This window comes from Equus caballus, chromosome 15 (genome assembly GCF_041296265.1).
Source record: "Equus caballus isolate H_3958 breed thoroughbred chromosome 15, TB-T2T, whole genome shotgun sequence".
NCBI lineage: Eukaryota > Metazoa > Chordata > Mammalia > Perissodactyla > Equidae > Equus > Equus caballus.
Genome location: NC_091698.1, coordinates 102,731,686 through 102,758,988, shown reverse-complemented (window position 1 = coordinate 102,758,988; position 27,303 = coordinate 102,731,686). Strand labels below are relative to the sequence as shown.

Here is a 27,303-nt window from a genome sequence, read left to right as displayed (position 1 = left end):
GAAAAAGCATTTGGTTCATTTTTATAACATGGATGGCAGGAATTGTGTGACAAATGCTGTTTCCTTTTTCAGCTTTGGCTACTTGCTAACTTGCAGCCAAATGTTTGACCTTCTACGAATACTGGGCCTCCTGGAACGCATGCGAGGGACCAAGCTTAACTACTGTTATATTGACTTTTTCCAACCTTAATTTTCCTTTGGCCAGAATGTCTTACATTTTGATTTTAATCTATTGTTTTAGACACATTTTTCTAAACTGCCTGAATTCCGTTTTGAAAAAGTTAGGAGAACCACATTTCTTTCACTCTGGTTCCTTTATGTAGGTGGTGAGCCCACCTGGAGGAAAGAGTTGGGGAGGAGGCAGGGAAGGGTCTGCCTGGAGGGAAGGGCAAGGCCTTCCTTAGGAGGCCGGGCTGGACAGAGAGGACTTTGTCCTCAGTTCAGGGTACAGTGGGGATCTCTGAAAGGTTTCTGAGCAAGGTCAGTAACCACAAGGTCCCCCGCGATTTTAGGAAGGTGGCTGGCAGCACGCCCCAGATCTCCATGTGCACTGGAATTGTCAGCTTCCCATTCAGGATTCAAGAGGTCAGAGGTGAGGCCTGAGCCGCTACTTTCTGAGAAGCTGGCAGATGACATCAACGTTGCTGGTCAGGGACCAGATTTTAATAGCTAGGGCTTAGCCTGAGGAGGAAGAGACCAGATAGGAGCTACAAATCGTGCAAGTGGGAGAGCAGAGTCGGGACAAATGGAGAATTGAGGACACTGTGCGTCCACACTTTGATAAACAAACAGCCGCCTGTGGCCAGGCCGGGTGTTGTGCCCTGAGACCCCCGGTGGCCCTCTCTGTGTGGTGGGGAGTGCGTGAAAGGGCCCGTGGGACCCCTGGCCGGCGGCCTGCTCTGCCATCAGCATCTCCATTTACCTGCTCCTCCTGCATCCAGAGGCGCCGATGCTCACGGACACCTGGCTCCCCTCCACCTGTAACCGCAGCTCCTGCAGCCAAGCACCTGCCATGCCAGCCGGCTGCCGGTGAGGCCAGGGCTGCCGCTCCCAGGGCAGAGGGTGGCACGGAAGTGGCCGAGGCTGCTGGAGAGGACATAGCTTGGGGAGTCTGGCAAGGAGGCAGCTGGCAGAGGGAAGAGCCCACGGCAGCGGCAGCAGCTCCATAAAGGGGGTCTCTGGAGAGCAGTGGCTCAGGCAGGTGGCTGGGGAGCCGCCTAGCCTTTTTAAAGGAGGAGGGGAGCGGCGCTGTCTGAAAGAGCAGCTGAGAGGACAGCCTGGTGGTGGGTGGGAGGAGGATGCGATGCGTCAAAAGAAGGGAGATCCTCAATGTGGGGCCTGGAGCTGACTGCTGAGCAGGGGGTCAGCGGTAAAGAGCAAAGGCTTGCAAAGATTCCAGAATGAGTGTCTTCAGAAAATGCATCCTGGCCTTCATCTAAAGCAAATACACATAACACTTCATAAAAGTCGAAATATAATCTGTTTGCCTTTACAGGAGATAGAGAAAATGACTGTATTCTTGGGGTTTTTTTTAAAAGCTGTTAAAGAGCCAAGTTTTTCTTATTTCAGTGAGAGTCTCACTTAGACGCTTTTTTTTTTTCTGTGTTCAATTAAGCCACCGGAATTCCTGTGATTTTTAAAGCCCTTAGCTCCAAAATGAGTCATCCTGAATGACATGTGGGATTATTCACATAAAGATCTATACTTGAGTAAGAGCTCACAGTGGCAGGGAGTTTATATACCTACGTGGGCACATGCTTCGAGTTTAATCACATACACTTAATTATCTTCTTATCCAGCACTCTTTTCTGTCACTGAAAATATTTCTTTTTTGGCCAAGGATTGTCCAAACATTAAGTATTCGTTACACATCCCGTGGGGCTTCGACTTGCAATTTCACCCCAACAGCCATCGGGGCGTGCTACCCGAGCTGAGGGACCTGCACCAGTCCTGTGCCCACGAAAGAAGTGCCTGAGACTTAACATCACATTAACACCAACACACTGACAAGTCCTGATTCTTTAAAACATTGTTCGTGTTTAAAGAAGGAATTTCTCAAATGCCAGAAAGAGAGATTTTGTTTTATTTCTTTGGACTAGGGGGCCTGTCAAAACGCTGAGATGAGTGAGTGGTGAATTTCAAGATCCGTAATCTGGAAGGGTGTGTAGCTCCTAACAGTGGAAGAGGCTGCACCGACGACACTGTAAAAGGTGAATATGACAGTGCTGGACACAGTACATGTCCAGCAACTTACACGATAAGAGAGGGCTCACGTCCTCGACCTCAGTCTGCCAGCCCTTCTCCACTCTGTCCCACCTCGGGGAATCTCTGCGACTACTCGGCTCCTAAGCGGATGTTTCCATTAAAAACTCAGGAAAGAGAAAAGGCCTCAACATCCTGTCTGCAAAAGCACCAGAAAGAAAGAAAGCAAATTATCAGTATGCTAACACTCATTTTTGCCACCTTCCTTGTTCAAAAGTTGGCCTGGGGCACGCAGATGCTCTGAGAAGCTCGTCCTACCCTCTAACAAGCACCAGGATGAAGATAGAATTTACGTCCACACAGCCAGGCCTCCCAGTGTGGGTCTTCACCCTCTTGTAGCCCATTTGAAAACAGACAAACACATGCATGCTAATCATATAGCTACATAAATAAGGGTCCTTTGACACTTAGGGAACAAAGACTTTGTATTTTCTGTGTCATGTTATACTTCACAATACCGTCACAGCCGTTGTCACCTCAGGTCAGTGAATAAACCTGGAGATGGACAAGGGAGATTTTATCCCTTCCATTTTGTGGATAGGGAAAGAGTCTCGGCCAGTGACATGACTTTCCCAAGGTCAACCTCCAGGGGAAGGTGATGATAGGGTCCAATGCTACCTGGCATAGGGCACACTTCTGTCACTCCTCTGTGATTCTTGGACACAGACCATCAGGAGGGATGTTAAGGACAAATAGCTCGTGGAATTGCACCATGTTCTCTGGACTTGGAGGCCTGTGTTCTTTCAAACAGACCGCACTGCCCACCCTCCTGAACAACTGTATTTCCAAGAAAGAAGGAATACGGAGCACACTCCCTTTCAAAATGAGGAACTCTCTTTGCCTCATCTCAGTGGAAAATATTCTAAAGTGCTTCTTAGAAGAAAGTTATCCCAAAATGTCTTTACGGTATTTCTTTCTGGTAGCCAACCCCTTGCTTAACATAGGCCTCCAATGCTACATGTGTACCTGTTTCCCCCGCAGGACTGTGAGTTCTCTGAGGGCGGGAATCCTGAAATTTCCCCTTTACGTCTCCAGCACTCCAACCAATGTCTGGCACAGAATAGGTGCTCATTAAATATATGTTCAGCTGAAGTAGAAGGTGTATTCGCCATCAATGATCTGAACATGGTGGCCAGGACGGAGTAGATGCTTAATAAACACTTATTAATAAGTAAACAAGCGAATGAATGATTAAAGGATATTGATACTAGCCAACAGAAAATACTGGGACATAAAGTGATCTGAAATGATTTATTTGTAATATATTAAATGGATAAACTGTTCTCTTTACTTGTTTAACGTGGAATATGCCTTCTGTAGTCAAAATAACCCACACTCTTGAACAAATACCACCAGCTTTGATTGGAATGACCTCAGCAAGGATCGAGTCATTCCAAACAAGACCATCTCTTAACGAATTATAAAACCAGTAGGGACCATGTCTTTTAAGCACAAGCTGTAATTTCATCATGGTGGGACAACCATGAGTTCTCCAGGTGTAGAATATACAACAGCTAATCCAAGGCCAGACTGAGGATCTGATCCCGTCATGAGCTGCCGTACGATATTCTCATAGTCACGCTTTATAGACAGAAAAAATATCAAATCAAATACCTTGATTGAGCCCTCTGGAAACGTCCAGTGCCACAGAACTCTCTCAGCTTACATGTGGATGGCGAGGAGGGCGTCGCTTTTTCCTGAGATTGAGGCACTGTGCAGTTTGGCATCATATTGTTTCTCCTCAGACTCCAAGTTCAGTTGAAGGTGGAAGACAGCACAGGCCCTGAATGACGAAATTAGTCATCTACGAGCTAGTCTGTAATTTACTGTATTACTTATTGATGATCCCTCATTTTCTGTCAACTCCCAATATAGCCGAAATTGCAGAACTTTATAAATAGCGTGAACAATATGAGGAGCCAAATCGGCGTGGCTCACTAGCACGCACTGCAGTTGAATCTCAGCGTCGTCAGCCAAGCCATTGCTGTTCCCTGCTGGCCTTGCACCCACTGCTGCTGCTGCTGACTTGACAAGGACCCCCAAAGTTTGCAGTCATTGCTACTGAATTCCACACTCTTGAAATTCCGTGTCTTCATTTCAACCAGGCCCCTAACCTATCAGAAGAACGTTGGCTAAGAGATATCAGTAAAGTGGATTTAAATTTGCTCTCTCTGCTTTCCATCTCTTCTTTCCAGAAAATATTCAGACAAAGACCTCCGACATTATGAACACAAAGTAATCCCATCTCTGGAGGAGATGCCAACCTGCCTTCTTTCCTGGATTCTACCTCAATTTCCAAAATGTCTTGGACCATTTTTGTACAAAGCCTTTATAATCGTACAGAAGCTTCATAAAGTACTTCTCAACCCCCCAGTCACCTTGGGGATAGGTGGGAGGGACTGAGCCACTTTCCAGTGATGAAACCGAGGCTAATCCAGAATAAGTGCCTAGTCCAAGTACACAACTTTAGTAAGTAGAGAGTCAAAGCCATAAAGTCGGAACTTCTGAATCAAAGTTTTGTGTGCTAAATACTTGTCAGCGTACCTGTAAATTTCAGAGCGCAGTGCATGGAAGTGCGCCAACAGTGCTGTCCCTGTCACACCCGAAAAGAAGTGTCCTGTACATACAACACAGAATACTTAGCACTTAAAATTTTCAATCAGTGGCTCCAACCAATTAATAAGGAATATCATTGTAAGAAGAATATGTATTTCTCTTTTTTCGTAAATAGGCAAACTGGATGCTATACATTGTCTTTCGATTGAAGGCAGACCGTTTCTGTGTGTGTGCAGCGGGTGGGGGGAGAGGGGTGCAGTTTGCATGATTCTCATGTTTCACTCTGGAAAATATGGCCAAATTTAGACTTGATTTATGTCAATGGAGTAGTTTTTATACCTACCATGTACTTGGTCTCAAACATGTAATATAGAAGAGCTAACTGTTCTTGTACAGGGTATAACGGGATTCTATAGTGTTGCTGTCATTAGCACTAACACAATAAACAAGCCACAGCTGAGGTAGCTGAGCAAGTAACTGTATGACCAGGAAATACTATAAATATCTCTCCCTTTAAGCCTCAGAGCCTATTCTTCACTCTTAGAACCAAAAATATACACACCAGTATTTCACTTACACTGTCATTTATTCATCCAGAATACTACGAAATAGCTCCTTGCTCTCTGCTCACAAGGGGGTAGATAGAGGCACGCCATCTGGTATTAAGAATGACAGATCTAAGTCCTTGGAAAAATATTAAATATGCATAGACCAACTACGTCATTGCTCCAAGAAATGGAGTGAGAGAACTGCAGGAAGAGATACTCATCCAGCCTTGGGGACTATAAAAGCTATTTTAAAATTGTGACACGATCACTCTTCCCTCTCGAAGGTAAGGCACTCCACCTTAAATCAGACCAATGGTCTGTTTGTTCCCTGGCTCCATGGAGCATACTGGGGGAAAGGGTGGATGGGCACGAGGACGTCCCCATTTCACTCCCAGACTTATTTCTAGACTCATCCTGGAGACATCCTCCCATTACCTACCACAACATTTGCTTTGAGACATCTTCAAAGTGCCCACTTTCAAGGTTCAAGAAATTCCCTCAAATTCTATAATGACATGTTGCAATATGTAAATTTGCATAGATCTTTACAGTTTTCCAGGGCCCCCAGGAACCTTGTTTCATGAGAGAGGGAGAAATATACCCAAAAAACTCATCCCTAGGGAAGGAGAATGGAGGTGCTAGAGCTCCCTTGTTGGAAAACGCTTGAGTAACAGAGACAAAGCGAGTGTCTAAATGCAACACACTTGGTGCTACACCGGATTTCCTCCAGGCCCACCCCTGTGGACTTGTGCAAGAGAAAAACACTGAAAGAGTGAATTCACTACAATATTGGTAAGATACTGAAAACACCAAACTGCACTGCATGGGAAAATCACAGCAAAGTTCAAGGTGAGGAATATCATTGAAATGCCAAGTACAGCAGCTTGGGCTGTGAGCTGGGTCCCACATGAGGCAGAAACAGAACAGTGAGCTAGAGAAAGGGGAAGCATGTGTCCCCTTCTGGTCCTTTGTTCTTCTTTTTCCTTCTCTTGTCACTCTCTCAAAGTGACTTCAACCTCTGGGTTTTCTTCCTCTTTTACTCATTTGTTCATTTAACCAAGCGCAGTTGAACAGCCCCTAGGTGCCAGGAACTTGGTGAACTTCAGGGTACATGCGATGGGAAATGAACACGCCCAACCTTTCAGGAACTGGAGGTCAAATAGGAAAGGCTTCTCTTTCAGCCCTGATACTATTTTTATTATCTACCTGTAACACCCACCGTGATGGTGACAATAGCATTTGTGAACTGAACTTCATATTAATTTTCTCGTACTTGCCAGCTGTTCCTGTCTCCAAAATACACCGGGGACACTGACTGGAGGAATTTCATTGTATCTCAGCATCTTAGCCTGAAACAGGGCTTTATAAATAACCCAGAGGCACTTCCTTTACGACCAACCTCAGCCCCTCAGGGCTTCCCCATTGTCCTCTCTTGGCCAGCCTAGGGGTGGCAGAGTGAGTAGACTTGTCCCTACCCTCACAGACCCCATTGTCCCTCGGGGAGATTGGGGTGTAAACGTGATAAATCGTGTAACAAAGGGGTGCACACCGTGCTACAGGATCGCAAGGAGGAAGCCACATTTCTGCCTGAGATGGGTGGTGTGGGCAGGGAATGCGACTGAGAAACTGTGTCCACGTGCTCCCAAAGCACTGTGTCTCCACCATCCTCCCCTGCCTATGGGACTGAGGGAGAGCCAGGCATTGCCGCCTCCACAGCACAGCTTGTGGTCCTAGACTTACCTAAGTTAACTAAGGTTCCCCTTTGGCCTGAATACGATGTAAGTAACACTTTTTCAATCCACACGGAGTTTTCTCTGAGACCCCAAACCTACGAAGGGGCAACATGGCGCCTGTATATTTCAAGGCCGTGAGCAACAGACAGACCATGGAAGTGCTGTTACTGGTGACAATGCGACCTTCCCTCACCCCCTCCATCGCCTCATTGCCTGTAAAAGAGAAATCTAAAAATTCACTAACAGGCAAAATTCTTTACAGAGAATGTACATGAGAAGAGAGCTCTCTGGGTCTTCTGCTCTCTCTCTGTATTAATTTCCTGGGGCTGCTGTAATAAGTTACCACAAACAGGGTGGATTAAACGGCAGAAATTTACTCTCTCACAGTTCTGGAAGCTGGAAGTCCAAGACCAAGGTGTCTGCAGGGTTGGTTCCCTCTGGGGGCTGATGGAATATCTATTCCAGGCCCTCTCCTTGGCTTGTCCATTTTCATCTTCATCTCGTCTCCTCACGTCATTTCTTCCCTCTATGCATGTCTGTCTCTGTCTCTAAATTTCCCCTTTTAATAAGAGCACTAGTCAAATTGGATTAAGACCCACACTAACAACTTCACTTTAACTTGATCTGTAAAGATTCTATCTCCAGACAGAGCCACAATCTGAAGTCCTGGGAGTTAGGATTTTAACATGTGAATTTTGGGTGAACACAGTTTAATCCATCACAGCCAATCTCTGGCCCATAAAAACTCACGTCCTCTCACATGCAAAATACACTCACCCCAACTCAATATCTGGCAAAGTTTTTACCCATTCCAGCATCAACTCTAAGTCCAAAATCTCATCTAAATGTCATTTAGCTCAGGTATGAGTGACACTGGAGGTATAATTTGTCCTGAGGCAAAATTCCTTTCCAGCCGTGAACCTGTGAAACCAGACAGGTTATCTGTTTCTGAAATACAACAGTGGGACAGGTCTAGCCTAGACAGTCCCATTCCAGAAGGGAGAAATCAGCAGTAAAAAAGGTGTCACAGGTACTGAGCAAGTTGAAAGTTAGCAGGAACAATTCCATTGCTTTCAAGGTTGGAGAAGAATCTTCTTTGGCTTGAAGCTCTGTCCTTGGGCCGATGAGCAGTGCCTTCATCTTCCCTTCACCAGTCTATGGAGGCTTTGTCTAGAAGCCAAGGCGATCCAGCACCTTTCTGTGGATTTCCAGCCTGGGAGGGAGCTCAGGAGAGACGGGGCGCATAGGAACTGGCATGTGACTCTCACCTGGAGAACTGGAGGCCAGGCCTGCCTGGAGCTGCCCTGGAGAGTGAGCAGAGCCGGCGCATCATACTGTCCCAGAATCTGATGGGGCAAGCTCTCCAGATGCTTCTATGAATCAGACGGATGTGGAGGAAGGAGACTGGAAGGGAGCTGCCCTGGAAGGACTCTGTCACTCTCGAAAATAACGGGACATTTACAGCTAGAAAGAACAGCTGAAAAGAAACTCCAGAGGGTCATCTGGAGGGGCATCCACCACGACAGAGAAGGGTGCCAAACTGCAGTGGGTGCGGACTGCGTACAAAGTCTCTAGGACCCTGACACTAAAGTAGTTGAAAGAACAATACTGAGACCGAAGGAGAGGCACCAAAAGGCTAGCTGTGAATATATGTAAGTAACTTTGATTTCTTTATTTGCTGTTTCCCACTCCACATTTCTTCAATGAATATGTGCTACCTTGAAACAGAGGGAGAAAAAACAATAAATGCCATAAAGAACTAGAGTCACAATTAAATGACCATATTTAAAATATAATGAATCCATAGATGTCAAAAGTATGACTTATGAGAATGAAACCAAAATAATGTCGCCTAGTTTAGGATTTCTTTAAGATTGATGTGTTTAGAAGCATAAAAAATAAGTGGTAAGAGGCAGACATGACCTTGGAAGACATCAAGTCTGAAATTTTCCCAAACAGATGAGGAAACCAATACCCAAAGTGGTGATCCACTGGTCCAAATGCTCCATTAGGAAGAGGGTGACTGTCCGGTCTTCCTGACAGAGGGCGCAGTCCCATCACTCTGCCCTCTGCACAGGTGTGTCTCCAAGCTCAGTGGACGTGTGGGTCCTCTTGCTGTCCCTTCTCCCCTACCCCTGCCACTAGATGCCCTTTATTTTACTTTTGCACAGCAACTAACAGCTCCTCTAATGGAGACCACACATAGGAAGATTAGTGACTGCCCTTTGCAAGGAAAGGTGCCAAACCCACGTCTCTCTAGAGCTTTGCTCTGTCGCACTCTATTTCTCATTCATGCTATGATTATTTAGAATTTAATAATTACTGGGGCTCCACATAGCTCTGCATATACCACAGGAATAACACAAATAATATAAATGTTTCAAGGCAAGAAAATAAAAAAAGATCTTAGCTATTCTGAACATAAAAAGATATGAGACAGAGAGAAAGAGTGACTGATTTAGCAAAGGCCAGAACAGAAAACAACAGTAGACACCTGAGTTCTGGAGACAATTAAGGGAAGACTTAGTTGATTACAGGGCTCACGGGGAGAAGAGAGAACGAAGCACAGGCCACAGCTCAGTTGCTGAGTCAGAAAAACTAAAGACGAGGCCCACTCGTCGGCACCTTCCTCCCACATCCCTGACAACTACTGGACACTCATTTGCAAGATAGTCACTAGTTCCCCCATGCCCCTCCTTGGGGGACATCACCAAAAATAAGGATACATTCATAGCTCTTGATGTGGATGTTTTCTCTAAGAAGAGATTAAGACACACTGACCAGGATGGTAACCATGTGTGAAGAAATCAGATTTGGTGAATTTTAAAGGTGTACTTTCAAAATTGTCTATCCGTTCCTTTTTATTTCACACTCCCATAAATACACACACACACTCACAATCATACACACAAAACCACCCATATCCTCTTCTTTCATGTGTAAGACAAAGATTCTGATAAAAAAGGGAGAGAAGTCTCCAGAAGAGCCTTCTCAGTCCTGGGGAGGGCGGACCACTGTCCTCTCTCCTTCCGTCACAGAGCGCAAGTCTGTGCACTCCACATCCTTGTAGCCTGTGTCTCTCTCTTTTGTTCAGATGGGAAAGGATTAGCATAATGGGCTGGAGCCTTCTCCCCACCCCCACCCCTTACACTCCCTCCTTCCTCTCCTGGAGCAATACATTGGGCAGTTGGAAAACTACAGCCACTGAGAAAGCAGCCTGCGCCGTGTAATATGGCAGCTCAGCTAACACTAAAAATACCTGTTTTTAGGAAACAGTTATTTACCTTACTTATAAAAGAAAAAATCCCTGGGGTGCCCAGTTGAATATCTTTTCCAGAGCAGGTTTTCAAAAAAAAAAAAAAAAGTGGAAGTTGAATTAATATATTTTTAATGAAAATAGGGTTTGTTTAAATTGCAAAAGAAATCAAGTTCTAACAAATGCCTGGTTAATAGGACCAGTGTGAACACGTGAAACAGCTTTATCTGGAACCACAAACATCCCTCCCATAGTTAGCTTCAGTTTTATTTGTGTATAGTGTGTATGAGTGCAGGGTCATGATGTAAAGATGTATTTCATATGGCAGGTCACGGTCAGAATAGGTTTGAAAGCCACTGCCCTACGCTACACTGCCCTAATGCTGCTCTGTGTCTTTGTTAATTGTGAAAGAGATGAAGTTAGAGAGGCAGAAGGAAGAAAACATGCCTTGCATTACAGAGGGGAGTGGATTTTGTTGAAGGGTGAAGGGCCTCACTGAACATTAAGTTGGGAGTCCCAGGGTCGCAGTTGCACATTGGAATGAAGACTCTGGTTGCATGCGGCGACAGGGAGACGAGTTTGGTGTCTGTTGATAAAATTCCAGGAGAGGGGCTGGCCCCACAGCCGAGTGGTTAAGCTCATGCCCTCTGCTTCGGCAGCCCAGGGTTTCAGCAGTTCAAATCCTGGTCGCGGACCTAGCACCACTCATCAGGCCATGCTGAGGCAGCGTCCCATGTACCACAACTAGAAGGACTCACAACTAAAATACATACAGCTACGTACTGGGGAGCTTTGGAGAGAAGAAGGAAAAACAAAATCTTTAAAAAAAAAAAAAAATTCCAGGAGAGTATTGAAGAGAGCCTGCATGTACATAGCGAGGGCAGGAATGGGCAGGAGAAAATGGGTTTAGGAACGATTTAGGTGTGAGAACTGACTGAACTAAGTGGGTGGTGTGAATGAATATGAAAATTCATCTCCTCCTTGGACATTTTACAGACTAGCTACTGTGTCAGGACCTACTTTAGGCATCGGAGAAAGAAAGGTTAAGACAGTAAGAACAAGAATGACACTTGTGGGCATCTTACAATGTGTAGGCACTGTTGTAAGCACTTGTATCTGATTGTCATAACAATTCTATGATGTAGTGACTTCTATCCCATTTTATAAACGAGAAAACTGAGAAACAGGAGGGGGTAAGTAACTCACGTAAAAGACACTGTCAAGCAAACGAGAAGACAAACCACAGACTGGGGAAAAGAACCTGCAAAAGAAAAACCTGACAGAAGACTATTGTCCAGAATATACAGGGAATTCTTACAACTCAACAATAAGAAAATGAACAATCTTAGTTAAACATGGGCGCAAGACTTCGCAGGCACCTCATCAAAGAAGATACACAGATGGTAAGAAGCATATGAAAAGATGGTCCACATCAGATGTCAGTAGGGAATTGCAATTAAAACCACAATGAGACACCACTATACACCTATTACAATGGCCAAAATCCAGAACACTGACGGTACCAAATGCTGGCGAGGATATGGAGCAACAGGAACTCTCATTCATTGCTGGTGGAATGAAAAATGGTACAGCCACTTTGGAAGATGGTCTGGCAGTTTCTTTCTTTCTTTTTTTTTTTTAAAGATTGGCACCTGAGCTAACAACAGTTGCCAATCTTCTTCTTTTTTTTTTTATTCTTCTCCCCAAAGCCCCCTAGTACGTAGTTGTATATTCTAGTTGTGAGTGCCTTTAGCTGTGCTATGTGAGACGCCACCTCAGTGTGGCTTGATGAACGGTGCCATGTCTGCACCCAGGATTCGAACTGGCGAAACCCTGGGCCGACAGAGCGGAGTGCACAAGCTTAACCACTCAGCCACAGGGCCGGCCCCTGGCAGTTTCTTATAAAACTACACATACTCTTACCACAATGATCCAATAATCCTGCTCCTTGGTATTTACCAAAAAAACCTGAAAACTTATATCCACATAAAAACCATCCTATGAATGTTTATAGCAGCTTTATTCATAATTGCCAAAACTTAGAAGCAGCTAAGATGCCCTTCCAGAGCTAAGTGGATAAATAAACTGTAGTACATCCAGACACTAGAATCTTACTCAGCACTAAAAAGAAATGAGCTATCAAGCCATAAGGAACCTTAAATGCACATTACTGAGTTAAAGAGGCAAATCTGAAAAGGCTACATACTGTATGATTGCAACCATAAGACATTCTGGAAAAGTCAAAACTATGGAGACAGTAAAATTATCTGTGGTTGCCAGAGGTTGGGGAAAAGGGGATGATTTTTAGGGGAGAGCACAAAGGATATTCAGGGTAGTGGAATTATTCTGTATGACGCAACAATGGTGGATACCTATCATTATCCATTTGTCCACATCCATCGAATGTACAAAGCAAGAGTGAGCCCTAGTGTAAACCATGCACTTTGGGTGATTATGATGTGTTGATGTAGGTTCACCAGTTGCAGCAAATGTACCACTTTGGCAGGGTATGTCCACAGTAGGGGAGGCTGTGAGTGTGTGCGGACAGGGGATAAATGGGAACTCACCATGCTTTCCACTCAATTGTGAACCTAAAACTGCTCTAAAAAGTAAAGTCTATTTTTTTTAAAAAAAGAATATATAGCTCATATGAATAATAAAAAAGGACAAGATATGAATTTCAGAGTCAGTGGGTCTGTGAATTTTTTTATGTTATTATTAAACAAAAGTCAAGTGCTACAAGATGAGATCAACCAAAAAAAAAAAAAAAAAAGAAAAAGGTGCTGGAAACAGAATTCAGAATTTTCAACCCAAGGGAGAATTTTCCAGAGTCTTAGCTCTCAACATAGAAGCCAGTGTTTTTCAAACATCAATAACACCTCGTTAATAGGAATTCAGTGAGTTTAACCAACAGCGTTTAAAGAAATGGAATAGAAAATAGCCTGAACAGCACTTAAGGAGAGAGATTGATTTGTGCCATGTGGGTTTCTGTTTTGCATGTGCATAGCGTGTGCACTGGTCATGATGTAAATGTGTTTTATAAGGGTCGGCACCCTTGCCCTGTGCTCTGCCGCCCTGCTGCTCATGCTTCCGTGGAGCACACTCCTGGCTGGGTGGTTCGGAGAACAAATGAGTGAGAACATAGCTACTGAAGTGCGTTCTGGAGAGCCACACAGGGTACTGACAGTCACTGGCAGTGTGTGTGTTGAGTGTGTGTGGTGCTCAGGTGTCCTCACAGCATCGCACCTGACATCTGGATGCAGTGAAAGAACTCAAGCCTTGTGGAATTCTTTGAGACAAAAATATTCACTTATGGAGATTTCAGTGTTTCAGTAAGTGTGTGTGAGGTAATGATTCTGAGATGGCTTCCACATTCCTATTTTAATCAACATGTATGTTGCATTATGTTTCACCAAGTTAGGAAATACACAAAGTGTAGCAGTGAAGCATGGGGGGGTGTGTGTGTGTGTGTGTGCACGTGCACGGGCACATAAGGTAAGGCGAATCAATTTATACTCATTACTACATCTGAGGGACACTCAAGGGGGAATGTCCAGAAGACAAAAGACATTCAGATCCAAACTTGGGATTCAGGTATGAGGCAGAGATCTAAAGACGTAGCTGAATGTGGAGGAGCAGAGGATCTCCTTCCGGGAGAGCAGGTCAAGAGAGAAGACAAGGAGTGTCCTCCAGGTAGCATCTTTCAGCCATTGGGAAATGCATGTCATCCTCAGAATAGTTCTAAAAGTGGCACATTCAATTCAATGAGTGGGATATTTACCCAGTGATATTTTTAGCATATTATCTGCTTGGCACAATGTTTCTTTTTCAGAAGTAAAAGGAACATTTCATATTTGTTCTCATGTTATCACAATTTTGAGAGACTTTGTAGAATATCTTACCCTTTTATATAATAGTCCTTACAAATGAAGTTTTTTTTAAAAGATGAAATTGTAAAAAGATAATAACAACCATAGGTGCTGGCTCGGTGGCCTACCAGTTAAGTTTGCACGCAGCGCTTCTGAGGTAGTCCCTTCACCGGTTCCAATTCCACGTGTGGACCTAGCACTGCTTATCAAGCCATGCTGTGGCAGGCATCACACATCTAAAATAGAAGAAGATAGGCACAGACGTTAGCTCAGGGCCAGTCTTCCTCAGCAAAATAAATAAATAAATAAATAAAATAGAAGAGGATTGGCAGCGGATTTTAGCTCAGGGTTCATCTTCCTCAAAGTAAATACATAAATAAATAAATAACCATAAAAATAGCCACTTGTGCCTCTAATCAAGTGTAAATCTTAAGATTCTGAACATTAATTATAGATCCAACAACATCTATTGCAAGGAAAATTGCATATCTTGCTTATCACTAAGTACACAGATAGATATACACATAAAAATGGAGTGTATATTGGCTGTAAAAAGATGACTGAAGGGCCTAAGTCTGATATACAGTGGTCTAAAAAATAGCAGATAAATGCCCATTTTTACCAAATTAGACTTTCAAGAGGTGTATCATTAGAAAAGGCCACATTTTCTATTTGTTAGCTTAAAATTCCCTTAAATAGTTGGTCACTGCAGATATTGCAAACATCTTTTGCCACGAATAAATACTGTTCCTCTAAGCATGCAGGTCTCAAACGTGTTCCCATTTCTCTTTAAAAAATGCTATACTTGCTATCTTTTTTAACATTTTCTCTTAGGAAGCAAACCAAAAAAAAGTATACAGATGAGTTATTTAGTTTTCTTTTCCTTCCCTCACTCCAAGTCTTCACAAAATTCCCTCACAGTAAATAGTGGGGTGGATCCACGCTACAAAGTAGCAATCTAGTTAATCCTTTCTGAAAACTGTGTTACCCTGCCTATGCCAGAGAGGGAGAAACGTGCTCTAATACATTCTTATACACACCAGCAAGGCCGCTCAACCACCTCCCATCTCTGCAACCGGTTTATTGAAAGACATCAACTCACACACTTAGCTCCCCTCGTCATCGCCTGCCCTCACACTAATAAACACCCCGCTTACTCTGGCTTTATCTTCTCCATCAAATGACCCATCTTTCTTTCAACAGAAATTATTTCTTATTTGAAAAAGCAAACTTTAACTTATATTTCCTCTAAGAAGATCATAGCGCTATGAGAATAAACCCCATTATTTCTCAATCCTACTAAACGCATATAATTCTCATTCTAAAGTTAAACACGATTTTTGCTATAGAGTGAAGGCAAATAAATATTGAATTTGCCAAAGATTTTCAAATGCATTCTCTTTCAGAGTCTAAAATGCTAGGTGCCCTGATAGTTTGCATGAAAATAACGCCACTGAGCTCAATTATTTCAAGCCCTCTAGCTAGAGTGTCGATTTGTCCCGTGTTGGGGGAAGAGGGGTGTAGACTGGCCGTTCAGTCCACACCCTCCTCTGGTGGTGTTCCCGATAGACAGCTGGAATAGCCGGGAGGTGTGCGAGGTCGGGGAGAAACAAGATGCAGTGCTTGCCTTGCAGGAGTGAAGATGAATTTTCACACACCGCCTTGGGTTTTACACATCTTCAGACTTCAAGCCAGCGGTATGAATGACTGTAAATTCTTTTGGTCTCCACGGCCCTAAAAAAAAAAAATCTGCCAACATGCTTGGTCTGAATATTACAAGTACCTGATGCATTGTTTTTCGTTAAGATGAATATGGGGGAGAGAGTATAATGATGGCGGTGATATTTTTCAAATAACGATCTGTGAAAACCTGGTACCATTTTATGTTACTGAAGTCTTCAAAAAAAAAAAAATGTAATGTTTAGGTAATGCAGCATTATTTGCAAGGAGGGCGCCTGAAACGAAGCGGGTTTGGGTAATTCTACTAGTCTTAAGCAGCTGACTTCTCTCGTGAAATACTCCGGGCAGAATCTCAGAACTATGCAAAAGTTGCCAGCTCCCCTGCGCTGGAGGGTGTGAAGACACGGATGACGACAGACAATGAAGAGGGAGCGGCACTTTTCTTTTAATTGCCCTGAGAATATCCATAGATGGGTAGCAGGGACTAAATAAAGAAACACAAAGAAAAACGGGTTTGGAAGTAGCACAGCAAGATCGACGGGCCAGCCTGCTCACTGCGTCGACGTTCTAAGAGCAGTCCGTCCCACCTTTTCACAGACGCAGGAAATATTTCGATTTGAACCTTGGGACGCACCTGGTTTTCTCTGTGGTCTATGCGGTTCTGCTAAAATAGCGAGCAACCCAGAAGGCGTGCCAGCTCGTTGCTAGATTTCAGGAGGAGGCTGCTCCGGGGCCGCTGGTGACCGAGAAAGGGGGAGGGGACAAAGAGGAAGAGGACTGGGAAGGAGTGAGGGAGCTGGGGGGAGGGGACGGGGAGAGGGGCGGGAGAGGAGAGAGAGGGGGACAAGTGATGCATGGGCGGGGGCTGTGCAGAAGCTGGCTGGTCCCAGGACCCGGTTTTGAACCAGCCTCGGGAGTGGCCAGATTGAACGCGAGGACCCGGCCCGGCCAAGCCCCACAGACCGTTACTCCGGCCTCCTCCTGGGGCGGGGCTCCAGGGGGCCCGGCGCAGCCAAACCCGCACGGCAGCGTCTCCAAACACCGCGGAGAAGGGAGAACCTACGAAGAAAAAGGACAAAACGGAAAATGCAAACGGGGGAGGAAGAATAGAGCCTCTCGGGTTTTAAATGGATTCCTTTGCCTTAGAGAAGGGAAAAGGAGGAAAAAGCCCACGTGCCCCGAGAAGGTGTTGTGTTAAAGCGCCACCTTCCGTCGGCCGGGGGCGCAGCGGGCTCCCCTGGCGGGCTCAGGCCGCGCGCCGAGCCGGGGAGCGGCCGAGCCCCCCGGGGGCGCGGCGGGGAGCAGCTGTGCCCGCCCGGGGCGGGCCGGGCTGCGCTCGCCACCTCAGGTTGTGCGCGCGCCCGGGTGTGTGCACACGGAGAGTGAGCGCGCCCCGTCTGCTCACACCGACGGGCCTCCCGGGGACCGGGCACAAAGGGGAGCCGGGCCTCTCCCGGGACCTGGTCCTCGGTTCGCGCCGGCGCCTGGACTAGCCCGGGGCGCCCGCTCGTCGCGGAGCGGTGCGCGGCTCCTGAGCATCCCGGGGAGAAGCGCATCTGTGCGCACACGCGGATTTTTTAAAAATAACATATTTCTAGACATGCCTCCTCCCCCACCCCCATCTATGCAAAGCAGCCCCGAGGGTGGGGTGAAGGGGGAGGGGCCGAGGAGTTAATAAAGGGAGATGGGCGGAGCCGGCCCCCAGCCATTGGCTGGCCCGGGGAGTGATGTCACCCATATGACACCCTGATAACTAGTTGGGAGAGAGCCCTCAACTTTTTGCAGAAGGAGCGCGCGCGCCTGGGAGTACTTGGGGTTCGGCGCTTGGGGCGGGAGCCACGAGCCGGAGAGAGGGGTCCCGGGCTGCTCCGACCGCCGCCGCCACCGCCGCCGCCGCCACCTCTCCCCTCGCGGCCGCAGCTCCCCGCGCGCGGGCGGCCGTCGCCGCCGAAGCCGCCGCAGCCGCTGTGTGCAGCCTGGAAGGGGGGGCGGGGGGGAGGGGGGGAGCCGCGGACGCGGGGTGCCGAGGACTTTGCAACTTGCCCGGGAAGGTGGAGGGGCGAGAGGGGGAGGGGGATCTCCGCACGAGACCGAGCGGCCCGGGTTGGAGCTCCCAGCCCCGCAGCGGATCATGGTGCAGCAGGCGGAGAGCTTGGAAGCGGAGAGCAACCTGCCCCGGGAGGCGCTGGACACGGAGGAGGGCGAATTCATGGCTTGCAGCCCGGTGGCCCTGGACGAGAGCGACCCGGACTGGTGCAAGACGGCGTCGGGCCACATCAAGCGGCCGATGAACGCGTTCATGGTGTGGTCCAAGATCGAGCGCAGGAAGATCATGGAGCAGTCTCCGGACATGCATAACGCCGAGATCTCCAAGAGGCTGGGCAAGCGGTGGAAAATGCTGAAGGACAGCGAGAAGATCCCGTTCATCCGGGAGGCGGAGCGGCTGCGGCTCAAGCACATGGCCGACTACCCCGACTACAAGTACCGGCCCCGGAAAAAGCCCAAAATGGACCCCTCGGCCAAGCCCAGCGCCAGCCAGAGCCCCGAGAAGAGCGCGGCGGGCGGCGGCGGCGGGGGCGCGGGCGGCGGCGCCGGCGGCGCCAAGACCTCCAAGGGCTCGAGCAAGAAATGCAGCAAGCTCAAGGCCCCCGCGGCCCCCGCGGCCGGCGGCGCCAAGGCGGGCGCGGGCAAGGCGGCCCAGCCCGGGGACTGCGGCGGCGCGGGCGACGACTACGTGCTCGGCAGCCTGCGCGCGGGCGGCGCGGGCGGCGGCGGCGCGGGCAAGACGGTCAAGTGCGTGTTCCTGGACGAAGACGACGACGACGACGACGACGACGACGAGCTGCAGCTGCGGATCAAGCAGGAGGCGGACGAGGACGACGACGAGCCGCCGCACGCGCAGCTCCTGCAGCCGCCGGGGCAGCAGCCGCCGCAGCTGCTGAGACGCTACAATGTCGCCAAAGTGCCCGCCAGCCCCACGCTGAGCAGCTCGGCCGAGTCCCCCGAGGGCGCGAGCCTCTACGACGAGGTGCGGGCCGGCGCCACCTCGGGCGCCGGGGGCGGCAGCCGCCTCTACTACAGCTTCAAGAACATCACCAAGCAGCACCCGCCGCCGCTCGCCCAGCCCGCGCTGTCGCCCGCGTCCTCGCGCTCCGTCTCCACCTCCTCGTCCTCCTCGTCCAGCAGCAGCAGCGGCAGCAGCAGCAGCAGCAGCAGCAGCGGCGGCGACGACGCCGACGACCTGATGTTCGACCTGAGCTTGAATTTCTCCCAAAGCGCGCACAGCGCCAGCGAGCAGCAGCTGGGGGGCGGCGCGGCGGCCGGGAACCTGTCCCTGTCTCTGGTGGATAAGGATTTGGATTCGTTCAGCGAGGGCAGCCTGGGCTCCCACTTCGAGTTCCCCGACTACTGCACGCCCGAGCTGAGCGAGATGATCGCGGGGGACTGGCTGGAGGCGAACTTCTCCGACCTGGTGTTCACGTATTGAGAGGGGCGCCCCGCTTCTCGCTCTTTCTCTCGGCGGGTGCAGAGCAGGGTTCCTTGGGAGCAAGTCGTGGTGGTCAGGATGATGATTATGGTGTTGATGGTGGTGGTGGTAGGGTGGAGGGGAGAGAAGAAGATGCTGATATTGATGTGATGTCGTGACACAGAATTTGGAAAAGATGATGAAAATTTTGGTGGAGTTAAAGTGAAATGAGTAGTTTTTAAACATTTTTCCTGTCCTTTTTTTGTCCCCTTCCCTTCCTTTATCGTGTCTCAAGGTAGTTGCATACCTAGTCTGGAGTTGTGATTTTTTCCCCCCCAAAAAATGTGTTTTTGTAATTACTATTTCTTTTTCCTGAAATTCGTGATTGCAACAAAGGCGGCGGGGACGGGGCGGGGGAGGGGAGGGAGGACCCGCTCCGGAAGGCGCTGTTGGAAGCTTGTCGGTCTTTGAAGTCTGGAAGACGTCTGCAGAGGACCCTTTGGCAGCACAACTATTACGCTAGGGAGTTGGTTGGAGATTTTTTTTTTTTTTCCTTAAAAGATCTTAAAGAACTGGCGATTTTTTTTTTTTTTTGACAAACACAAAAACAAAAAAGGGACCATTGCAACTTTTTTATTTTATTTTATGTTTTTGGAGGGAGAAAACTGATGTCTTCTATGCATCCGATTCTTAACAAAACTGCAGGGAGCTTGAAAAAATGCAGACTGTACAAACGCTTACAAAAAAAAAAAAAACTGTGAACTGACTTAAGATCAGAGTTTACTTTTCAGATCAAATTGTTTATGGTTTTACAAATGTGATTTCTACTTGCCAACTTTTTTTTTGTAACTCGTTCCCTTATACCTCCTTGATTGAATACCAGACAGCCTAGACCTCAGTACAAAAGGTATTGAAACATTTTTGATACATAACAGACCTCAGTCTTTTTTAAAAATTAATATATTTTCAGGCGTATTTTTGTACAGTGAAAAGGGAACATTCTTGCTGTGTTTTTTCAGTAAGACTTTCAGGCACTTCTTCCCTTTTGATTTCCTTTTTTTTCCCCTCTTTTTTAGCATGCAAGTATGTTGGTACGTTATGTCCTGGTTTAAAAAGGATTAAAATTTTAAAATAATCCTTGCATCTAAAGGCCTTGTGGTTTTAAAAAAGAAAAAGCAAACTTTTTTTTGTACAGCTATAGTAGAGATTTGTTCAATATTTGTAGGTAAAGATTTATTGAAAATGGTGATATAGACCTCAGAGCTGTTATCTTAGTTTAAAGATTGTATATGTACTGTACTATAGTAGGACTTTATGTATCTCATACGCTGTGATATGTGGATGGGGCCCCAGATGGAAGGTTTGAAACTGGATTCTCGATTTTTAGCAAAAAAGAAAAAAAGAAGGCACATAGTTTAAAAAGTTTCTCATTTTGTGCAATATAATCTAAATAAAGTACAGACCATCTGCATATTTTGTAGCAAATGTTGGCAAAGCAGACTCAATGCACTGTCGACATCATTGCCTGTTTTTTTTTTTTTTTTTTTTTTTTTTTGTGCTGGAAGTCTGTATCTTGACAATTGTAATAAATCAGCTGGAACTGATAGAAACTCGCATCGCCAATAGTCTCTATGGAAGTCAAATTGGAGGTCCTGTTATCGCAGCTCATTCAGTGAGGAGGCTGTTGTGTGCGCGGGTGGGAGGTGGCAGAAAAGAATTCTGCATTTAGGGGGGTTAGGCTGAGGAGTGCTTCATTGGCAGGCCGATTTCTTTTTCCTCTTCCTTCCGTGGCTAGTTACTACAAACAGGGGAGGAGGATTCTTTCTCTATCCCACCCCCCCCCCCACCCCATTTCCTTTCTCACCTCCTCCAGCTCCTCCACTCCCGCCCTCTCCCCACCCAGCCTGGCCGGCGGGCGGGCGGCGCGGAGAGGCTCGGGGCGCTGGCCGGGAGGGGGGGGCTCGGCGAGGGCCGGGTTGCCAGCGCGCGGTCGGTGTCCTGCGCTCGCCGGGTTGTGCATTTTGTGCGCGGGGCCGCGTCGGGGCTGCGCGTCGTGGTGGCAGCCGCCCTCGGATCCCCGCCGCTATCCCTTAGGGTGAGGGCAGCCGTTGTCAGTTTTGATTTTTTTTTTTTTTTTTTTTTGGACGCTGCATCTCCGCCTGTGCACAGAGCTAGATGCTGGCGGGGAGCGCGGCCACAGTTCTTGACCTCGAGCGGTGACCGGACAGGGGAGAGGGTGTCGGTGTCCGGGAGCTCAGCCTCCGATGGGGATGGAGGATGGCTGCGGGGTGCGGGGTGTGGCGGGGCCGAGGCTGCGAGCAGGCGGGAGGCTGAGGAAGGAGGACGCGGTGGGTCCGCCTCGGGCGGCGGGGGAACGAGGCATGGCTTCCGTGCGATCTGAGCCGAGGCCAGCAGGGTAGGGGGTGGGGGGGCACCCCGGGACACAACGGACAGAGCCCGGCTGCCCAGGGACCCCGCGCCTGGCTCTCCTTGTCCGGCCGCAGCGTGCGCCTGGGCGCACGCCGCCCCGGGCCTTGGAGGCGCGCGGGGACCCCAGGCTGGGGCCTCGAGGCCCGCAGGATGGGGAGGGGAGCTGCCGGGCTGTGGTGGGGGGAAGAAGAAAACAAATCCGGTAGAGGCTCCCGCCGAACCCGCGCACCCGGCGCCCTCCCCGCGCACTCTCTAGGGCACCGGCTTGTGGGCCGCCCCGGAACTTGCCTCCCGGCAGGCCGCCTCGGGGAAGGTAGCTAGGCTCCTTGATTGTTCTCTTCCTCCTCCATCTGCCTCCTTGGGGCACGGGCGGTGGCGCGGGCGCGACCCCATCCCGGGCGCGCTCCCTGCTTGCTGGGGACCGTTTGCCCGGCCCGTCCATCCTGTTCTGCCCCACTCTCATTTCCCCGGACTCGTCGGGCGTCTCCGAGCCCTCGCGGCAGGCCCTGGCTGGCAAGCGCGGCCGGGCGTGCGCGCCCCTGGCTCTGGCCCCCCTTCCGCGCCTTCCGCCGCTCTGTCCTTGGGGGCCGCGCAGAGGGAGGCGGGGAGGCCGCTGGGGGCCCAGCGCGCCAGCCTCTGAGCTTACCCTCTCCGAGCTGCAGAGCCTGCCATGAGTGAGGTTTTCAGTGGCTAATAGAAACTCGGTGCAAATCACCAAGGCTCATCTTTTAACCTACTGAAGTGATTTACCAAGGTTTAGCCTCCATTTTTACTGAGATTTGGCGAGACCAAATGGAAGCGTCTACACACTACCAAGAACCGCTAGGCCGAAAAGCCTCAGCACCCTTCCTGCCTCCCCTCCCACTTTCCTTTGCCTCTCTGGCCTCCCCCAGCCTCCCTCCGGCTCCCGGCGAGCCTCCACCCCCGCCCCCACCCCTGGGATGCGAAGCCAGCGAGCTTTTGCTGCAGATGGACAGAATTCTTTTCTGTGGCTTTTTCCTTTCGAAGAACCATCAGAGTCCAGTAGTACATTTGGAAAAACAAAGGGCTGATGGTATTAACAAGGTTCTCAATATAGAACTGGATTTCTGGAGTTGTTTACCTTTTTTTTTTTTTTTCTCCCGAATGATAGACTAATGTAGTCATTGGTCAGACATTTTAGCCACGAATAATTGTACCAGCGGTTTACAATTGACAGTTCTCTGTGCTGGTGATTTTACGTGGCGGCCCTCTGCTGCAATTCTAAAATTGTTGAAAACACAAACTCATGTATAAGACTGAGTCTATGTATTTTGAAAATCTGAAAACTTTGCATGTATTTTATGTTTTAATCCTGGATGAATCTTGGACATTTTCTGTGGTGAGGTAGAAACTTTGAGTTCATTAGTAACAGGTATTAATTTGGCCTCAGAATAGAAACAAATAGTCATGATTTTTTTTTTTTTTTTTTTAAAAAGAGCTATGTAGCCTAAATTCTTGATCGTAAAGTAAGAGAAAAATAGATGGTGGGCGATCTAAATTAAAAACCTGTTAGATCTCAGGACAGGCGCCTGAATGCGCTTTTAACGATATTTAAGGTTGTTTTGATGAATGCATTGTGAAAATCATTCTTAATGAATCCATTATTGAATGTCTAAACCATAATATAATACATAAGGTATTCTTGCCACTGGATAGTCTTCAATAAAAGTTTAATTGCATTTTTTTTTTTTTTTGGTCTCTTAAGTAAGTCTTATTTTTAACTAAGCATTGACAGAATATCTTAAAATGGTCACGTGGGGGTGGGGGGTGGGCCCAGAGTGCACTGCAGCCTAGCCAGTGGGTATCCTGCTGTTTATAACTAGTTCACAGATTTAGATGATGGTGTTTTGGTAAGATTTCCATCTTTAAGGACTTGAACCAGCATTCTCTTATTAATTCTTTAAACTGTGGAAATAATCTTCCAGTTCTTACACTCTGATATGCATCCCTTTTATTAAGAAAAAATAATGCTAATAAAAGGCAGTGTATTTAAACTGTGCTTTGCAGATATGTATGTTATGAATGACTACAGTCACAGGGCAAATTATTTGTAGAATGATTATCTTTTAGCTAGAAAAAAAATCATTAACACCCCTTTTGGGTGGAGATATTTCTTTTTAATGTTAATCAAGGGGAAGTGATTTAAATATGCATGCATATAGCAGTCAGGATGATTTTGTTGTTTTTTCGAGAAAGAAAAAGACTCAAAAGACAAGACTTGTTTTTCTCTCTCTGGGAGTTGAAACCATAATCATTTGATATTGGTACAGTACAAGAAATTTACATTTGTTTTTCACTTCAGAATTTAAATGACTTGCCCAAGGATGCTGAGAAATAAAGCAGATAAGTTGCTCTATTTTGAAGTAGTCATTCAATATAAATATATTATATCAATCTTAACTTTTTTATTCTCTGATATGATTAATAATATGTATATTCTTACTTTTTCTTCTATGGGCATATGTATCCTTGTGGACACTTTGGAGAGAGGTTTTCTTGGACTCTCCCATTTATAGACTCTTTATACTCTTTTACTGCGTGGTCCCCTGCTTTTAACAGATTTCTGAGGCAAATATATTTGTGCTTTTTTCTTATGTAGGATGACCAGCGAAAATAGTTTACTGAGTTGTCAATTTTATCAGTAGATAAGAAACTTTCTTTATTACAGTTTCAGGGAAAATTTTTTCAGGATATTTCTCAGTTATTCTAAGGGCCAAATTTTATAAAATTTCCATTAGGAATGTCCGTTTCCAATACCCTTTGTATAGCCTAGGCCTCTGAGGCTGCCAAGACTGAGCCTTAAGGATCCCAACGCAGGAATTCACCAGTTCCCAAAGTAACCGTCTCCATGTCATGACTCTCACACATACTTTTCAGAGATCTGGCTGATTTTCACCATTGGTTCTTCCTCACTGTTCATTTATTAGATTTATTCTACCATATCCCCTTTTATTTGATGATCTGGCAAATTCTGCTCTTTGAGAACAGCTCAGTTTTTTTTTTGCCACTTTCCGTGGAGCCCACATTTTCACTCATAATAAAGATTAAACAAAATTTATTAAAGTCGGCTCTCTTTCATTTCACTTTGCTACTGGCTTTTTTCTTGAATCCTCGTCTATCTTCGTTTTGTTTTTTATTGTAGTTACTTTTTTTTTTAACACTACCTATATCAATTAGCTGCCTAATTAGTTTTATCTATTCCATGTGGATGCAGTGAGTTTATAAGAGAATTTCACAAACAAGTAGTTTTTTAGTGAACTTAAACAGAATTTTAAAGGAGACCTATTTTTATACTCAATAAAAGCACAAAAGTGCAGAAAGTATAAAATGGCTTACAATGGGAAACATAGTTCATAATGTTCCATGTATAAAAGTAATAATTTTATTGGGTAGAGCTACTCTTAAAAGATTCAATACCTCTGCCAGTGCACAGATAGGACTATTTTAAATGACTTGGGAACTTGCCTACAGTTGCAGATAACTTCTCTGTAGAGAAAACGGACCACTGAAAGCAATATGATCGAGTTGAGATGTGGTTTCACGTGAGCAATTGAATTGAAACGACCTGGACGTGCAAACGTGGCGGCTCCCTTCTCAATGTTTGGTCACACTTCTTTTATGTAGTCACATAGACCTGGGTTTTCTCTGCTGTGAAAATGACAAAATAAAGCAATATGACAAAAAGTTTGAAAATGTGTAAAAAATATTTACTCTAGGGTCCTTGAAGTGACTTTGATGCTTAGGTTATTTTATTAGATATATTGCATTCCCTATTCAAAAACAAAGAGCAACTGGAAATAATAATAATATGCCATATAAAGAATTTTGATCAAATAGATATTGACAGAGGGCCCTCTAACACATTTTTCTTCATCCAGCTTAAGTTCAAAAACACAACGCCCCATCCCTTGAATTTCGGAGGGAGAAACATTGTATGCCATCACCATTCATTTCCCATTTCGTCTACTTTACTCTTGTACATATGTTGTGGGTTTAAGAGTCTTTTGCATTTGTTCCGTGATGGCTTTTTTTGAATGGACTGTTTTAAAACGGAGGCCTACTTTTCCGGTTTGGGACTGCTAGTGGTTATGGCATCCCACAGTGCTTCACGATGGCCACCAGGACACAACCACCTGATGCTTCAGAGCAGGTTCAGCATGACACTGTGTCCAAGTCTGTATTTTCCAAGGCCACAGGAAACTTACTTTCATAGCCACTCCAGGTTTGGGAGCAGAAAGGCTGAAAAACTCTTTTGTTTAGAAGTCTGAGTGGTTTGTGGGGGGGACCTTTTTTAGAGTTTGCATGCCCGCGCACGACCTGACGCTGTGAAACAGAGAGAGGGGAGAGCTCCCGGAGGCCGTGCGCTGGAGGACGGTGTTGCTAGCACTAGGGGGAAAGAGAAAATGCATGGGAAAGTTTCGTCTTCTCTAGACTATCTAGCATGCAGAGTTTAGTGTGTGGAAACGGTGTATGACATTGCTGTATCAAAGTTGTAAAATTAAGCATTATTTATTGAAAACTGTATTTTTTTGTAAAAACCTGATCACATAGAGAATATCAGTGGCTTGTGCTTGTGCTTCAATGGAACCAGCTTTTTGACCCACTCTCCTTGGTATGCAGTGTTCTTGCTCAGGGTTGAAAATAGTCTGCCCCAATGTCTCTTTTGCAAGAGTTTTTCACAGAGGAATACATTTGTTCAAAAGACTCTAATAAAATTGTGTGATCGATCTGCACTTGTGGTTTTTATGTGACTTTTTTCCCAGTTTTGCATTTGGTTAACTGCTGTTCGATGCCTGAAGTGTTGTCCTCCGACCGGGGACAGGCTTGAGATACGGGGTGTCAGCCTGGCCCGGGCTAGACCCCACATGAATGTTCTGGGCAGGTGGAGAGGTTTGACTGACAACTGGAATAAGCATGGCAATGACATCTCGAGATTTTTAACTGGCCAATCGAGTGAATAAAACCATAGACAGAGTATAGAAGGGTAGATTAACCTGTTTTGTAAAAATGCTTGAAGTAGAAAAGGAAGGAAAAATATCAGAGGCAGCTGCTGCTGTTGAATTCAATGCCAGCAAACTCCACTTCTCTGTGTCTTTTTTTTCCTATAAACAATTTATAAGTGTAAATGTATTTTGACATAGAAATCATTCTGTATTGAGATTCTTGATAGAAAATACTTTTATGGAAGCCTGTAAGTGATCCTTCGAATTATTAACAGATTTTTAAAAAGGTGTGTTTACATGGTGAGTGTTTGTTGTATATTAAATTTGGTTTTGTAGAACCGCTTGTGTTGTATTTAACAGATCTCCGAGTGCACAATTAACATGACCACTCAGGTTCTTAGTTATACCAATTTTCACTACAAACCAAAGAGCCAGTTTCAGACCTATCTATGGCAACTCGGTCTAATCATTATATAATACATTCAATGTGTTAACTTCATTCCTGAGTATTTTAAGATGTCTTTCACCTTGATAGGATT

At 46.4% G+C, this 27,303-nt stretch overlaps 1 protein-coding gene and 1 long non-coding RNA gene across 2 annotated transcripts; one reads left to right on the top strand and one right to left on the bottom strand.

Moving 5' to 3' along the window:
• Nucleotides 1–2,066: 2,066 nt before the first annotated feature.
• LOC138917938 (uncharacterized) lies at nucleotides 2,067–17,874 on the bottom strand. The gene is made up of 4 exons (XR_011426629.1): nucleotides 16,539–17,874; nucleotides 15,852–15,958; nucleotides 14,353–14,460; nucleotides 2,067–8,817 (listed from the first exon to the last, which is right to left on the bottom strand). It is a non-coding gene; the product is annotated as an uncharacterized lncRNA (long non-coding RNA).
• A 59-nt stretch (nucleotides 17,875–17,933) lies between these two features.
• Nucleotides 17,934–26,548, top strand: SOX11 (SRY-box transcription factor 11). The gene has a single exon (XM_070236747.1). The coding sequence runs from the start codon at nucleotides 18,036–18,038 to the stop codon at nucleotides 19,389–19,391; it is 1,356 nt and encodes a 451-aa protein (XP_070092848.1). The 5' UTR covers nucleotides 17,934–18,035; the 3' UTR covers nucleotides 19,392–26,548.
• The last annotated feature ends 755 nt before the right edge of the window (nucleotides 26,549–27,303 follow it).

Excerpts from the sequence above, each read along its gene's own strand:
- SOX11 (XM_070236747.1), top strand. The coding sequence starts at position 18,036 with ATGGTGCAGCAGGCGGAGAGCTTGGAAGCGGAGAGCAACCTGCCCCGG.